The sequence below is a fragment of the Ahaetulla prasina genome, chromosome 7 (genome assembly GCF_028640845.1).
Source record: "Ahaetulla prasina isolate Xishuangbanna chromosome 7, ASM2864084v1, whole genome shotgun sequence".
NCBI lineage: Eukaryota > Metazoa > Chordata > Lepidosauria > Squamata > Colubridae > Ahaetulla > Ahaetulla prasina.
The window spans coordinates 76,415,288-76,433,171 of NC_080545.1; the positions used below are offsets into that span (position 1 = coordinate 76,415,288).

Genomic DNA, 17,884 nt, shown 5'->3' on the forward strand with positions numbered 1-17,884 from the left:
AGATGAGGGAATAATTTCAATGAATTCCAGCAAAGGAGCAATTATCAGATGAAAAAAAATGTGTCTTAGAAAAATGACAGATCTATAGCCAGCTCCAACACAGTTTTCAAGTATGCTGTGGACTTAAATCAGAATGACGTGCCTTTAAATCTATCTCAAAAGCAAAACTGGACACTTATAGATTATCAAAAAATATAAAAGGACTCAAACTGGGCAGCCTTTCAAACAATGTCTTCAGATAAAGGAATGTTCTTTGTTACTTGAAATATGTTCATTCTAATGCTCAAATTAGCTTATGAAACAGATATGCCCCACACATGCCAAGTTTCCTGAAGGAGGACAGAGAATAAGAATGAGATTTTTTTTAAAAAAACATAACAAATTCTATACCCATTCTAATCTGAGAGGGGAAAAAAAACAATCCTAAGAATATTTTGTTTCAAGAATGATCTGTGTTATCATAGCATTGTGGTCAGCATTTACGCCAAAAAAGCTTAATGTTTTATTCTCACTGTTTCATCAGAAAGGGGACAGGAAAGGAGACAATGCCAGAGAGCAGTTTCATTTTTGCAGAGTAGACTGAACACAGGCTCTGAATAAAAGCATTGGAGAGGGCTTATTGGAGTGATATTCAAAATATAGTACTTCTTACCTAAACAGTTTATTGAGCTTTACATTTGTGAAAGCTACACAGAATGATTTCTATGTACCAGGTTGAATGTTTCTGTCTCGTTGCATATCTGCTTTTGCTTGAAATACAGTTATGTTTGCAGACTAAGACTTACGTTTGATTGTATTTTATATAAAACAGAGTCTCCAAAGGGATTATGACTTTGACCTTATGGAGGTTGAAAGCAATGTTGGCTTGACTATGAGCTTCTTATAATATCACTGTGGGTGCTAAACTGGAAAATGGGAGGGCTGAAACTGGAAATTGTGGGGCTGAGGGTAGGTGGGGTTCTCTGGACATAAGAACAACCAACCCAACTACTGCATAAGGAATTTCGGGTTCAGATCAGGGAGAGGTAATGGCAAACACCTTCTTTATTGATGTTAAAGCAGGGGTCCCCTACCCTTGGCTCGCAGTCCAGTACCAATCTGCGGTCTGTTGGGAACTGGGTCATGCAAACAGTAGGCGAGTGCACAAAGCTTCATTCCTACATGTGTGGGATCTAGTTTGAGCAGAGCATGCAAAACCACCACCACCCCAATCTCCACCTGCTGCCACTGCTAGTGGTCCATGGAGCCAGAAAGGTAAGTTAGTGACTGCTGTGTTAAAAGTATATGGATATGGATAAAATATTTGTTTGGGTGCTAGACAAATAGATTCCCTGGTCAAACGTAGGTGTTAGTCTGCAAACATAGTCTGGACAAGAATGCTAAGTCTGAAGATGATGACTTGACCAAATCTATAAGGAAGTCTGAACACTTCTTTACTTATTAATTGTGCCATTACTGAAAAAGGACTTCTTGTTTTAAACAATACATGCCATTAGAACATAGAATATGAAAAGTATAAACCAGGGAAAACCTACCGTTGAAAAAAAAAGAAGCAGCAGCAGCATATTATATTGGACATTTTAAAAATAAGTGAACATAAGTAAAATTGCAAGGCTACTAAAATCAAACAATTAGATGATGTCCTACTCAGAATTGGAGATTATACAAAGGAAGCAGTGATACTAAAAAAAAAAAGGAACCCAGAAATAGTAAATATTCAGTGAGCTTTCAAGATTCTATTAATATAGCCTTTATCACTAAAGTATTTCTTGTGCATGTCTATTTCCTGACTTTGCTTATCTCAAAGGGCTGGCACCTACAGAACTTGGAAAGGATTTTTTTCCCTACAGGCAATGATTTGTTTATTATTATTTATTCAATTTAGATGCTAACTATCTCATTGTCAAGTGACTCCGGGTGGCTTACAACATTGTAAAGGTAAGTACAAAATGTTAAAACATTAAATACTAAAATAAACAGATTAAATAAAACCCAAAATATAATGGGGTGGAGATGCGGGAGGGGGGATCTCCTTCCCTGTCCACTAACCACCTCCAGCCTGGTGATACACCCCCATCGTGTCCCCAGACCGGATGGCAGAATCAGATTTTGAGGCTTTTTTGGAAGGCCAAGAGGGTGGGGGGAGGGGTGGATCTCACCTTGTTTTCCTATTAATTTATTAATGTCTGATTTCATCTTAATTAAACAATTATATTCGATGGTGAGGAGCAGGAGTGTCAAACTCAAGGCCCGGGGGCTGGATCTGGCCCGTGGGGTACTTAGATCTGCCCCTGGGCTGCCCGGGAAACAACAAAGGTTTGGCCCATGGTGCTTCTGCCAGTGAAAATGGAGCTCGGGAGGGCTGCACACGGCCCTCCTGAGCTCCATTTTCGCTGGCAGAGGGTTGCAGGAGGCCATAGCAGCTGAAAACGGAGCTTGGGAGCCTATTTTCGCTAACAGAGTGCTCGGGCCACCACAGGCGCCCCCAACACAAGTAACGTCAAGCTGACCATGCCCACCCTGGCCCCCTGAGGTCAAACACAACCCTGATGCGGCCCTCAATGAAATCGAGTTTGACACCCCTGATGAGGAGGAAGAGGAAGAAAAGAAGAGCTGTCACTTGCTGCTCCTATGTCCTTGCCTTGGATAATTGCCATCTCACAGAGCTTTTGAGAAACAATTGAGCAGTGGCTTTTTTCTATGCATTCGAAGTTGAACAAGGGAGCTTCCCCGTCCCCGCCACCCCTCCTGTCTCTTTAAAATGTTATTTTGCATTTCTTATTTGAAGTAGCTAGGATTGCAAGTTGAATCTGGGTGAAGTTTCATTACAAAAAGCCTATCCCAAATAATTTAAAACACATGTATTTGTGCACCTTGTACGTATTTTGGTATGGCTTTAAATACTGCACCCACCCCGACTTCTTGGGAAAGGACAGGAGTCAAAGTTAATTATATATATATATGTGCGTGTATTAATTAAATTCAGTAGCCAGACATAAAGTGAGAAAATGACTGAACCTAAAGCCGTCTAGGTTGACACCATCAAAGTGTGCTAAGTCTGGGAACGAGACAGGATCATGAAGAGATTATTAACTGGCCAGAGATGGAATTTCAGCCTAAGGCATGAGTGGCCTTTTTAAAGTCTCCAGGTATTTATTTCATCAGCCTTGAATACAGAATTTAGGAGCTGGAAATACGAGGTAAATTCATGAAGAAATTGGCCATATAGATATAAGCTTCTAAAAGTTATTTTATTAAAGTAGAAATAAGCAAGAACCCCGGTCATATGTAACCTTCAAGCCCATTATCATTCTATCCAAATTCTGCCGCTAAAATAAAAATTAAGGCAAGAATGGTGTAAGATTTTGCATAGATTTAATACATTTAAAAGCAATAATAACCACTATGCAACCCCTCCCCAATGTGCAATCTGCAATCTGAAATGTACAAATGTATATATGTCACAATATCATAACCTTGTAACACTAAAAGGTAAAGGTTCCCCTCGCACATACGTGCTAGTCGTTGCCGACTCTAGGGGGCGGTGCTCATCTCTGTTTCAAAGCTGAAGAGCCAGCGCTGTCCGAAGACGTCTCTGTGGTCATGTGACCAGTATGACTCAATGCCAAAGGTGCACGGAACGCTGTTACCTTCCCACCAAAGGTGGTCCCTATTTTTTCTACTTGCATTTTTACGTGCTTTCGAAACTGCTAGGTTGGCAGAAGCTGGGACAAGTAACGGAAGCTCACCCCGTTACATGGCAGCACTAGGGATTCGAACCGCTGAGCTGCCGACCTTTCGATCGACAAGCTAAACGTCCTAGCCCCTGAGCCACCGCATCCCACTAACACTACATCATCAATTATAACCTCTTGCTATTATTCTTCTGCAAAATTAAAATGTGACCAATGAAAAGTTGTCCATCTCTGCTATAAAATAGACAGTGGAGATCCATAGTCTCATCTCAAACTGAAGATAACAATGAACAAAATTAAAAGATAGTGGCATATCTTACTCCTGGTCAGAGAAATGATGTTCCATCTCTTTTCTACAAGTTTGTTGACAAATAATTGGTTTAATAAAGTCTTTCAAAGGAGTTTCTTATGGATGGAGTTTGACATGCATGAATGTGTTGTCTTTTCTGTATTCTTTCAAGAAACCTACAAGTTAACTGTAAAATTCCAAAACATTATGGAGAAACACTGTTCGCAGTTTATATACATTGTTCATGTATAGAGATTCTTAGGTCCCAAAGGTGCTTTTTCAAGAGGCAACTGGACTTTGTGGTTTTTCTTTGAAGACGTTTTGCTTCTCATCCAAGAAGCTTCTTCAGCTCCTGAAAAAGCATCTTTGGGACAACCATGACCTGGATGACTGAGAATCTCCATAGACATCTACCTCTTAGGGATAAAGTAGATGAAGTTCTACACAAGCAACTAGTTACTACTGAATAAATGGCTTTTGGAAAAAAAGGGCCTGAAACTACAGGTAATTTGGATACAAAAATGTGAGACAATCCAATTCATTTTCTTCTCATAGGATGGGCCTAATAAGTCAAATCAACTATATGTTTTTTTTCCAATGGGTATGGGAAGGGAAACTTCAATTGAAGTAATGTGTAATTAACTTCCCCAAATGTAAACAGCAACTATGTAAAACCTTGTTTGGATTGAGCAGCATATAAACTATAGCCGGCCTCAATGACTGGCTCTGCGCATGCGCAAGATGGCGGCTCGCTAGGTGAACGGAGCCGCCGACGGGATGATCGACGCGGGATGGCATTACCCAGACGGCTAGCCGAGCCGCCTGTACCCCCCGGCCCGCTTTGCCAGCTTCTCGGCAGCCGTGGGAGAGGTCTGCGGGCCTTTTCGGTGACACGGCTGCCGAGAGCGAGGCCGGGTGAGGGAGCGGCGAACGGCGAACGGCGGCCATTTCCTGGGCCGTGGTGCGGGGCGACGCCGCAGTCTGTACCCCCCGGCCCGCTTTGCCAGCTTCTCGGCAGCCGTGGGAGAGGTCTGCGGGCCTTTTCGGTGACACGGCTGCCGAGAGCGAGGCCGGGTGAGGGAGCGGCGAACGGCGGCCATTTCCTGGGCCGTGGTGCGGGGCGAGGCCGCAGTCGCGGATCGTAGGCCTGTCAGTCCATCATGGCCTGTGGACTGCGATTGCTGAGCGCTGGCTACTTTGGGTACGTTTTCTCCCCCCAGCCTGGTTATTTCGGGACGAAGGGGGTTATGACTTCACCGGCTTCTCCACTACCGGCTTTTCCATTGCCGGCTTTCCCACTGCCTTCCCTGCAGGGAGGGGCTCTGAGGACGTTTTACCCCACTTATGCCGTATCCGGGATTTACGGCCTATTACATCTGGCCGGCCTTCCTCAGGGGTGCCTGGCCGGTTTCTGGGAAAGGCCCTGGATCTGAGGAGTGGCCAGGCCTTTGAATGTGGGGCTCGCCTGGGGCTTGCCTGAGGATTTTATCTTTGAACCATCTTAACCATCTTAACCATCTTAACGAAGGAACCATCTTAATGAAGGGAATTGGCGTGGTGATTATGGGAGGTGTCTCGACCATTTGAGACCTGTTTCTCTCACTATTATTTGTGCACTGTCATCTGCACTTATCTGGCCTTTTGGGACCTTTGGCCAGGATTGCTCTTTGGAATTATTGTGGAAGAGACTTGGAGACCGATTTGAGATCTAGCAGTGGATATACCCAGGAACAGCTGTAGACAGTGCCGAGGGTGGTAGAAGATCTACCCACCCACCTCGTTTTCCCCCATGGATTTTTGGACTGGGCTATTTTTTCCATCTTTCCATCTTTAGCCTATTTATTATCATTATTAGCCACCATCGGACGATGGGTATCCGTGTGAAGCACTATGGACTAATATTCTGCCATCCTGGACAATGATCATCTCCCGGCGACTGTTTTCCCCTAGCGAAGTAGTATTATTTCACGATTCGCCTATGTTATTCAGTACAGGAACTCTTGCGCCTGCGAGGTGCCCCCGCCTCGCAGGAATGGCCCATTTTATTACCAAGGGCCGGCCTCAATGACGGATCTTGGGATCCACAGAGGTGGCATGCGAAGAGGAAGAGCCTTTGGGGTTTTTTAGATAGGGCATTTTTAAGGGGTGGGAGGGGTAGGGCGGGTGTTGGGGGAAACCCGCCGGGTGGGGTATCAGTTCCTGCGCATGCTCGTGGCGGTGAGCTAATAGGTCCAAGGTTATGGGGAGTTCAGGTTCCATTGGTGGAGGGTGGTGTTATTTGCACGGTTTGGGGGAGGGGCAGATTTGGCGGAAGCGGGGGCTCGGATCGTGTTAAGGGGGCGCGCGCTCGATATTTGCAGGCGATCGCGCGCCCCGAGCCCCCAGACTTCTCCCGGTCCCCGGGTAGCCAAGACCCTCAGAGCCTGGGCCTTCGGCTAATGTTATGTAATGCACGGTCCGTGGCCAATAAGGCCCCCCTAATTTACGACCTTATTCAGGGGGGTGCCGCGGACTTTATAGGCATTACGGAAACCTGGTTGGGCGCAGAAGGCGTGCCCTGGTGCAGATGTGCCCACCAGGTTTCCGTGCATTCATCAGCCGAGAGCCCAGGGTAGGGGTGGGGGTGGCGGTTGTGATTAGAGAGAGTCTGGAGCCGAGGGAGACCACTGTACCTCAGATTGTCGGGTGTGAATCCCTCCTTGTGAAGTGGGGCCATAGATGTCAGATGGGCTTGCTGGTCGCGTACCTGGCTCCTTGCTACGTGACAGCTGCCCTGCCCGAGCTCCTGGAGGTGCTTGCTGGGGTGGCAGTTGAAACCCCCAGACTTTTAGTCATGGGGGACTTTAACTTGCCTTCTTCCGGCTCGTCATCGACAGCAGCTCGGGAGTTCATGGCTTCCATGACGGCCTTAGACCTGACGCAAGTAGTTGATGGCCCTACCCACACCGGGGGTGGTACACTCGATTTGATTTTTGTCTCTGGTCAGTGGTCGAGAGATCTGGACTTAAAGGAAATAGTCACCGAACCTTTGTCATGGTCAGATCACTCTCTCCTTCGCCTAGACTTTCTGACCGCCACCCAACACCGCAGGGAGACGGAGCCGATGCGTTGGTTCCGTCCCAGGCGCCTGATGGACCCGGAGAGGTTCCGGACGGAGCTTGGGCCATTGCCTGAGGGTCTGGCTCACGGCACGTCTGAGGAACTTGTTGCGGCCTGGGAACGGGCCGCGGCGGGGGCCTTAGATCGTGTCGTGCCTTTGCGGCCTCTGACCCGGCGCAGGTCCCAACCGGCTCCCTGGTTCTCCGAGGAGCTGAGGGGGATGAAGCGCCGGAGAAGACGCCTAGAGAGTTCCTGGAGGTCTAGCCGTTCAGAGGCTGATCGGACACTAGTGAAGTCCTATACAAGGACTTACCTAGGGGCATTGAGGGAAGCGGCGTTGCTCCGCCTCCTCCCTCATTGCGTCGGCAGATAACCGCCCAGCCGCCCTGTTCCGGGTGACTCGTTCCCTTCTTCACCAGGGGGAGCGGGATGACCCGCTGCAGGGACGTGCTGAGGAGTTTAACGGTTATCTATACGATAAAATCGTTCAGCTCCGGGACGGGTTGGACCAAGATTGCAGTGACTCAGGTGAGGCGTCCGAGGGTGGTCTTGGTGACATTGTCTGGGATGAGTTTGACCCTGTGGCTCCCGAGGACATGGACAGGTTGTTGAGTAGACTGAATGCCACCACGTGTTTACTGGACCCGTGCCCCTCCTGGCTGGTGCTGGCCACTCAGGAGGTGACACGAGGCTGGCTCCAGGCGATTACGATCGCTTCTTTGGTGGAGGGTGTCTTTCCGGCCGCCTTGAAAGAGGCGGTGGTGAGACCCCTCCTTAAGAAGCCTTCCCTGGACCCGGCTGTTTTAGGTAATTATCGTCCAGTCTCCAACCTTCGCTTCGCAGCGAAGGTTGTAGAGAGTATGGTGGCATATCAGTTTCCCCTGCACCTGGATGAAACCGTCTATCTAGACCCGTTCCAGTCCGGTTTCCGGCCCGGTTACAGCACAGAGACGGCTTTGGTCGCGTTGGTGGATGATCTCTGGAGGGCCAGGGATAGGGGTTGTTCCTCTGCCCTGGTCCTATTAGACCTCTCAGCGGCTTTCGATACCATCGACCATGGTATCCTGCTGCGCCGGCTGGAGGGATTGGGAGTGGGAGGCACCGTTTATCGGTGGTTCTCCTCCTATCTCTCCGACCGGTCGCAGTCGGTGTTGACAGGGGGGCAGAGGTCGACCCCGAGGCGCCTCACTTGGGGGGCGCCGCAGGGGCCGATCCTCTCGCCCCTTCTGTTTAACATCTACATGAAGCCGCTGGGTGAGATCATCAGTGGTTTCGGCGTGAGGTATCAGCTGTATGCGGATGACACCCAGCTGTACCTTTCCACGCCGGACCACCCCAACGAAGCTATCGAAGTGCTGTCCCGGTGTCTGGAGGCTGTACGGGTCTGGATGGGGAGAAACAGGCTCAAGCTCAATCCTCCAAGACAGAGTGGCTGTGGATGCGGCATCCCGGTACAGTCAGCTAAATCCGCGGCTGACCATCGGTGGCGAGTCATTGGCCCCGATGGAGGGGGTGCGCAACTTAGGCGTCCTCCTGGATGAACGGCTGTCTTTGGAAGATCATTTGACGGCCGTCTCCAGGAGAGCGTTTTACCAGGTTCGCCTGGTGCGCCAGTTGCGCCCCTTTCTGGACCGGGATGCCCTGTGCACAGTCACCCACGCACTCGTGACGTCTCGCCTGGATTACTGCAATGCTCTCTACATGGGGCTCCCCTTGAAGGGCATCCGGAGGCTGCAGTTAGTCCAGAATGCGGCTGCGCGGGTGATAGAGGGAGCCCCTCGTGGCTCCCGTATAACACCTATCCTGCGCAGACTGCACTGGCTGCCTGTGGCCTTCGGGTGCGCTTCAAGGTTTTGGTGACCACCTTTAAAGCGCTCCATGGCATAGGGCGGGTTATCTACGGGACCGCCTGCTGCTACCGAATACCTCTCACCGACCCGTGCGCTCTCACAGAGAGGGACTCCTCAGGGTGCCGTCAGCGAGGCAATGTTGTCTGGCGACGCCCAGGGGAAGGGCCTTCTCTGTGGGGCTCCCACCCTCTGGAATGAACTGCCCCAGGACTTCGTCAGCTTCCGGACCTTGGACCTTCCGCGAGCTTAAAACATATCTATTTAATTGCGCAGGACTGAGTTAGATTTTAGTTTATGGGTTTTATCTTGGGTTTTAATTTTTATATTTTTAATTAAGGCTTTGAATAAGTTTTTTAATTGTTTTTAGAATTGTATTTATTGTATTTCTTGCTTTTAAATGCCTGTAAACCGCCCTGAGTCCTTTGGGAGATAGGGCGGTATATAAATATAAACAATAAATAAATAAATAAATAGCAAGCAAGCAAATAAATAACTCGAATTCTCAATTCAGTCTGCAAATCTAATAGAAACAAACAATTAAATCTCTGTTATTCTTTCCCTTTCAATCATCCCTTTATTCCAAACCTTTGGTTTTAAATAATTATTTAATTTTAAAATATTTATAACAACAAATTATTTAAATATTTTTTAAAAAAGATTACACCCTGCTTTACATGATTGTCACCTTACATTGTATAGTACGATACTGAACCAATCCAAAGTGTTTGTTACGGATTTGAGCATTGGACGTATTGCTGAAACTCTCAGCCATAACAGTCCTATCCCTTTTTGTTCATTTATTTAAAACATTTATAAGAAATATGGGAAAGTACTGGCGAAATGTTTGTCCCTCTTTAAAGCAACCTACATCGTACACCGAAGAATCAGTGAAATACTGAAAACAACGAAACAGTCAAATAGTCCTTGTAGAATTCTTACTATTTTATTTGCTTGGTTTTTTTCCCTTAATTTAAAATTATTTATTTACTTGACTTTATTTGCCACCCATTTCACCTATGTTTTCCTTCAAAACAAGTTTTCCTAGTGGATGTTTTTAAACATTTTATAGTCACAATTAAATGTTTCAATTAAGGACAGCATAACTATTTTAAGACATCAATTGCTTAGAAGCATAAAAATGTGTCAAAAATGCCATACTATAGTATAAATGTAAAAATATCATGATAAGGCCTGAGAACATGGAAGTGTCTTAGTTTTATACTTAACAGAGAACAAAGTAAATTGAATGCAAATGACTGGGGTGGGTATTATTGAAAACGGGACCACTACTGAAAAGACCTAGTCTTTATATCTCAACATGGGAAACAATCAGAATAGGACCATTGAAGACAATATTAGGACATAAAACAGAGAATCAAAGAGAAGGAACCACAATTTTAATTTGCTGACTTACCATTCGGTTCCTGAAGTTTCTGAAATCATCTTGTAAGACACATTTGATCATATCTGGCTCAGATATCACTATGTACATTCGCTGACCAATGTAATACCTGTATTCAATTACAAATGAACAGAAGAGGAAGTTTCCATTAGCGACTAAAGTAAGCAAGCAGTAGATACTATATTTTTTGCACTATAAGACGCACCAGACCATAAGATGCACATTAGCTTTAGAGGAAGGGGAAAAATCTGCCTCGCCTCCCAGTATCCATCCAGTATTCATCTGGCTAGCGTCCTTGCAGCAAGCAGCCTGGTCAGCTTCAGCACATTATTGCAACCCCAGCACGTGGATCATCAGGGTGTTGTGTCTGCGCCCCCCGAGCCGGGCCCCCTGCCAGAAAGTGACTCGGAAAGTGAGGGGGAAGGGCCATCAGGACTTACCTCTGGAGCACCAGCTTCCCTGGCTCAGCTCCAGGAGCCAGAGGCAGGCCAGTTGGAGGAGATAACGAGGCCTCCATCCCCTGACTCTTTCCCCCCCAGACCATGCCTCCAGACCCAGCTGATGGCAATCAGGCCTGGCTGGACCCTAGGTTTCGTAGGCGGGAGAGGCGGGAACAACAGAAGCAGGGGTAGGGCAGGCCTAGGAAGTGCTGAGTCATGGAGCCACAGGTCACAGGATATAAAAGCAGCAAGGGCTGCTATACCACTTAGTGGCAAGCAAATCAACTGCTTAGAGGGAGAATTAGAGCTGAAGTCCTGTTTGTTCCTGGTTTCCTGGCTGACTCATCGGCATCAAGAGAGATAACAGAGACACTTGGCAGACACTTGCTAGTTTGCTGCCAGAGCTGATAGTTGCCGGCTAATTAAGTCATCGCTCGTGTCTCCCGGACTGCGGAGGGGGACAGATCACAGGGCTTGTTCCACTGCACCCACCACCGGTCAACTGAGCTGAGCTGCTGCTGCCTCCGGGGAATGCTGGAGCCTTTGCTGCCGAGCAGCTGATTGGCGGTTGGATTGGTCTCCCAGAATACCGCCGATGAACTGTTCTAGGCAGCTGGGAACACTGCTGCCGATCGCCACCTCTGTGATTGAATGGCAGTGGCGATCAGCGGAAGCAGCAAATGGCTAGTGAATGATGGCGGCGAATGATGGTGGCAATCGGCAGCAGTGACAATCAGCAGCAGTGATCGGTGGCGATCCCTGCTGCGTAAAACAGCTGATTGGCGGTATTCCAGGAGGTCGCTCCAACTGCTAATCAGCTACTCGGCAGCAAAGGCTCCAGTGTTTCCCAGCAACGGTGAATGGTGGCAGTGGTGACAGGCGGTGACCAACTTCCCTTCTTCCCGCCACAATATTCACTCTATAAGATGCACAGACATTTCCATCCACTTTTTTTGGGGGGGGGAATGTGTCTTATAGTGCGAAAAATACACTATATGGACTTCCATGAAATAGCAACACTAGGTATGGAAGTCACTTTCAAATATCAGAGGCTAAAAAAATTAAAAAGGATTTGTTCAATACCGGTATTCATCGGAAGTTTCCTGGTCACTACTATTATAATGTAGTAAAGGATCTAGTTTGCTCTTAAGAAAAGCAATTTCACTTCTTATTTTTCTTTTGGTTTACATGAGTTGTATATCAATTTCTGGAAGCAAGATTGAGCTGGAGAGATAGACAACAGAGTCCCTATTCTCCCTATTTCAGGAAAGCTAAATAAAATATTAATTAACATTTTTGCTATGTCCTCATTACAGCCACTATTGTAAAGTTCCCATGCCACACTAAAGCAAGATGTGATTTGTTTCTTTTTGCTGTCAGATCCCTGTCAACTGTAATATATTCAAGCAATCATAGTTTTATGCACAGGACTTAGTCTAAGAAGTGAGCCTAACCATTGTTGCTTCTTTAAACCTGATAAATAAAGGTCTACCAACAGGGTTTAGCATATTTCACTTTAATGTCAATCACACTACGAACATTACTGAATAAACAAGCACATAACCTAAATTCTTACAAGAATACATATAGCTTCTATGTAATTTCCCCCTTCCAACTGTAATCTCACACTCTGACTGGGAGCCCTGTGCAATGAAAGCAATGAGTTAAATTTGCTCTTTAATGCACAGTATAAGGTAGAAAGCAGGACAAACTAGAAATCTTCACACAGAAAAGCAGACATGACCTGTGATAGCTATTACAGAAGACTTGCAGAATGGGAGTTAAGCTTGAAAAGAGGAAAATACAAGTGCCTTCTTGTAGCATTAGTATTGTAGTACTTGTTCCAAAGAAATAGAAAAGGGTAGTTAGAATGACTTTGTATGGGGGGAAAAAAGAATCCAATATGCCTGTGAAGAAATTCTTGTTCTTGAATAAAAGCCCTATTGAAAGTATATAGATAAGGTTAAAACCAGTAAGAAACCAAAGTGTTGCCATTGTGGGAGTTTACTATACGCCTGTGATGGCAAACCTATGGCACGGGTGCCACAGGTGGCACACAGAGCCATATCGCTGGGCACGTGAGCATTGCCCTAGCTTAGCTCCGGTGCATATGCGCGTGCTGGCCAGCTGATTTTCAGGCCTTCCGGGCCCACTGGGCATCTGGAAACAGGCCATTACTGGCCTCTGGAGAGCCTCCGGGTGGGTGGGGAAGGCCATTTTCACCCTCCCCAGGCTCCAAGAAAGCCTCTAGAGCAGGGGTGTCCAAACTTGGCCCTTTGGAGAGTGGTGGACTTCAACTCCCAGAATTCTCCAACTAGCAACTTGCTTAAATTTATAGCTCATGCTGGCTGGGGAATTCTGGGAGTTGAAGTCCACCACTCTCCAAAGGGCCAAGTTTGGACACCCCTGCTCTAGAGCCTGGAGAGGGTGAAAAATGGGCCTACCGGGCCCACCTTGCCATCATGTGCCAAAACTGGGCGGAGCATGGGGGGTCACGTACGCAGCGTGGAGGGTGGGGCTCATTTAATTATGGGTGTGGGCACGTGCGTACGCAATCCCCCCACACTCTTGGCACACAACAGCAAAAAGGTTAGCCATCACTACTATGGGCCATCTACTAGACAGAGGAAGTGAAGCTTTTTAAATTTCTCAAGAGGGCAGATTAGAATGGTAATTGAAGACTTCAGGTATCCTGACATTTGCTGGAAAATTCATTTAGGTGTGGGACATAGAGCAGAATTCTGATATGTTATAAATTTCATCTTTCAGAATTTTTTTTTCCCCCCAGAAAAGGGAAGCAATACAGAGGTCAACTATTCAGGACGTAATTCAGACTAACAGAGAGGAATTGGTCAATGGCCTGAAGGTACAAAGCAACTTTACAGAGAGTGGTCACATCATGTTTGAATGGAAGCTATTTAAGGAAGAAAAGATGGAAGATGTCAGTCAGGTACTTTGGATTTCAGGAAAGCTGTTTTTAATTGATTCAGGAAAGTGGGAAGCTAATTATTGAGGATAACATCCTCAAATAAATTGAAGAGGAGCAGAAATCATGAAAAATTAGATTCTAAATACACAGGTATAAAAAAATCTCCATGAGAAGGAAGAATTGGAAAAGTTTAAAAAGCCAGTACAAATGAATTGTGAGTTCCCTTTTAAACCAATAAACAAACAAACAAAAAAACAACAACAATTGTATAAAAACAGAAACATGGGCAAATAACTAATAAGGCATCTATATGGTTAACTTGAGTTCTTAAATATGGAATCAGGAAAGTTAAAGGTCAAATGAGGCCAATGAGGACTGTAAAATATAATAAAAAGGATTTATTTTGTATACCCAACACGAAAGAGTCTAGAAGGGTATTGGCTTGTTGTTGTGAAGGGAGAATAATGCAAGGACCTACAGATAAGATTTTTTAATATTCATAGAATATTGAAGGTATTAGTGAAGGTATTAGAACAGTCAAGCAGTACATATTCAAACAATACGAAATAATTTACCTTGAACAGGAAGGAAACCAAAGAACGCTATGGATACATAGATCTCAGTAATGTTTTAAGTCTCGCTTGCAGAAGATGGATAAAGGTGGGCTACATAGTACTTCAGTTCATTGGATTTGCAACTGGTGGAAAAGCTTCACACAAAGTTTGTTCATAAATGGTTTAGCATTGTCTTGGAAGAAAGTACTGAGGGAGGCCCTACAGGACTCCATATTTAGGCCTGTGATGTCCGGTCTACCTGCGTCGCTTCAGTCCGGTGTACCCAATGTGAAGAGGAAACATCGGACCAGCAAGGCTTCGGCCAGTCTACCCAATGCAAAGAGGAAACATGCCAGCAGTTTGGGGAGTGGTGTCAAGCTGGCCATGCCCCCCCGGCCCGAGGTCAACCACAGCCCAGATGCAGCCCTCAATGAAGTTGAGTTGACACTCCTGTGTTAGGAGGATTGGCTAACTCCTTAGAGGACTGGCCAGATCCATCAGGGATGACATTCTAGAACACGTATATCATTATGAATTTGGGAAGGCAAATCAAATACTTAGGCACAGTTTTGGGTAGGCTTGGTTTGGAAGCACTGTGTGTGTGAGATGGATGTAAGAGCACTTAGTGAGCCACCAGTTCAACACGGGCAAGTAGCTGATGCTGCAGCTAAAAAGCCTAATGCAATGTGGGACTCCCTAAAGAGAACCGTATGTACAATTGATCATGTTTAGCTTGCAAAGGATTAAACTAAGCGGAGCCATAATCTGATTCTAAAAGACTTTGTCATGTGCAAGGACAGATGTGTTCTCTATTGAAACAGAGAGCAGGCAAAAACTTGCGGGTTCAAAATAAAGAAAAGGAGATTTAAGCTGAAGATTAGGAGAAATTATTGATATTAATAGCTATTACAGGGTAGAACATGAACGTACACCCACCCCTCCTGCGGGAGTTTTTCCACCAGAGGCTGTTGCATTAGAATAATAGATCCCTGCGCGAAGCAAAAGAAATCGACAAAATGATTGAAAATGTCCCTTTCAACTCATACATTCTCTATGAAGAGATATTGCCAGAAATGAATGCTTCTTCAAAAACACTCTTTCCAATATGAAGATGATTTTTTAAAAAATACAACTTGCTGGGGGGGAAAAAAGAAGGGAAGGGATTTTGATTTATCATTTGTGCTAACTCCAATCCAGATGTTGATTTCACAACATAAAAACTAAAGAGAGAATCAGCAAACATACCATTCATCCCTACAAAATGCAGATTAAGCTTCACAGAGACTAAAACCCAGATTCACTGGTTCTAATCTTAAGGACACATTTGTATTTATTTCTAGTTATACATAAATGGCCCTGAGACCCATGGCCTGCAACATAGCAGGAATCAGGAAAATGGATAAGTGGTACTAATATACATAGTTCATTAAACAGAAATTGATAGGACTACATGTCTAAGTCAAAACCTGACTTCCCTTATACAAGGAGCTTCTGTTTTGATTCTCAGTGTGTTTCAGGGGGTTGGGATGATAGATTTCATTTTACATTATGTGAATGAAAATACTGGTGGTTGCTTCTTCCTCACTCCAACATGGTACAGCTTTCTTGACTCCCTGTATTGCCATCTCCAGGAGAGCTTTTTACCAGGTCCGCCTGGTTCGCCAGTTGCGCCCGTTTCTAGACCGAGATGCCCTATGCACGGTCACTCACGCTCTCGTGACGTCTCGTCTGGATTACTGCAATGCTCTCTACATGGGGCTCCCCTTGAGGAGCACCCGGAGGCTCCAGTTAGTTCAGAACACGGCTGCGCGGGTGATAGAGGGAGCCCCTCGTGGCTCCCATGTGACACCTCTCCTGCGCAGACTGCACTGGCTACCTGTGGCCTTCCAGGTGCGCTTCAAGGTTTTGGTAACTATCTTCAAAGCGCTCCATGACATAGGGCCGGCTTTATTTTTATATTTTAATATAAAAATATATGTATATTTTATCTGGCTGTGAACCGCCCTGAGTCCTTAGGGAGATAGGGCGGTATACAAATACGAAAAATAAAATAAATAATAAAATAAATAAAGTTTTCTCATGGGCATACAATAAGTATGGGTATGTCTAGTCTAGTGAAAAGAAGGACATGGGGTGACATGATAGCAGTGTTCCAAAATTTGAGGGGCTGCCATAAAGAAGGAGGGGTTAACTTATTTTCCAAACCACCAAGAAGGCAAGACAAGAAGCAATGAATAGAAACTAAACAAAGAGAGAAGAAACCTAGAACTAAGGAGAAATTTCCTGATAGTGAGAACAATCAACCAGTGGAACGGCTTGCCTTCAGAAGTTGTGGGTATTCCATCAATGGAGGTTTTAAAGAAGAGAATGGACATCCATTTGTCTGAAACAGGGTCTCCTGTTTGAGCAGGGGGTTGTACTAGGGTTGTACTATCACTGATACTCCTTGGCCATCTCAGAATCATGTAAGTGCAAGAATCCTGCAGGCCAACCATGGAAATCTCACCATTTGGAGGTGAGGTGTGGAAAGCCATTTATTTTCTACTAGATGAAAAGGGAATGGCTGAAAAAAACTCCAGAGAGAGTTTTCTACAAAGATACAATTCGTTTGCTGAGACTTCTATCACTCCGATTCAGCCTTATGAACAACCTTGCCTTCAGACGTAGCCACATTTTTATATCTCTACAGGCAATTTCAATTTCAGAATGGTGTTGGGAGGAAATCTAGATTATTATGGGCTAGGAGACAGGCATATTTTTTCCGATATTTATCAGACATTTGCTTATCAAAAACAATTCTGTTACATCACCTCAAGAGGGAGCCAAAGAGATTTTGTTCCCACAAATTAGGTTGCTGGGTTACTAATGTCTGTGTATGTTTTCTTGCAAGTTAAAAAGGAGGAAGGAAGAAACTGTGAGGGAGAAGAGGTCTAGATAGGCATACTGTAAGTTGTCACCCTTCAAGATGTTATAGTTTTATGTTTATTTTTAATGTGTTGCACAGATCCCATACTTCAAAAACCAAAAACTCACGCACCTCCCAAATACTGATTCCCATAGGAATATATCTATTATTATTAAAAAGTTACAGATGCACACTTCAGCTGTTCTACCACTTTATTCATTTATCTGTACTATATATGCACCAGTCAAGAAGTTTAGCTGCTATGAAAAAACAAACAAACCATAGAATAAAATAAAGCTTCAAGCAAACAAAGAAACCAAATAGTGAAAAGAAAGAGAAGTACACAGATAAAATAGTTGTCAGCTAAAGACTTACACATCCAATTAAACAAGAACCTACTGCATCACAAGATTTTTTCTATACCAGTGTAGCCTGGGGAAGGAAGGAAGGAAGTAGTGTAGCCTGGGGAAGGAAGGAAGGAAGATATATGTTCCACAATGTAGAATTGCCCCTACCCCCAGCCAAAATAAAAGCCAAGATGCAAAAAAGGAACTGGTTTGAGGGCATAAGCAGGCTGATATGTCAAAAAGTCTATTTATAGAAAATAATAGACAAAAAAAGACAACTTCTATTTTTTTATAGATTTTTCTCACGTTCTTAGAAAAATCATTATCTGTATTTTTTATTTTTTACTTTTGCGGATGCCTTCTTATTCTTTTTT

At 45.1% G+C, this 17,884-nt stretch overlaps 1 protein-coding gene across 5 annotated transcripts in view; it reads right to left on the bottom strand.

Moving 5' to 3' along the window:
* TBXAS1 (thromboxane A synthase 1) overlaps positions 1-17,884 on the bottom strand; it is a 342,148-nt gene that overhangs the window by 180,454 nt on the left and 143,810 nt on the right. For all 5 annotated transcript variants that reach the window (XM_058189927.1, XM_058189926.1, XM_058189928.1 and 2 more), the window contains one exon: positions 10,348-10,444. In XM_058189927.1, coding sequence (XP_058045910.1) covers positions 10,348-10,444 — 97 coding nt within the window. The remainder of the gene's footprint in view (positions 1-10,347; positions 10,445-17,884) is intronic.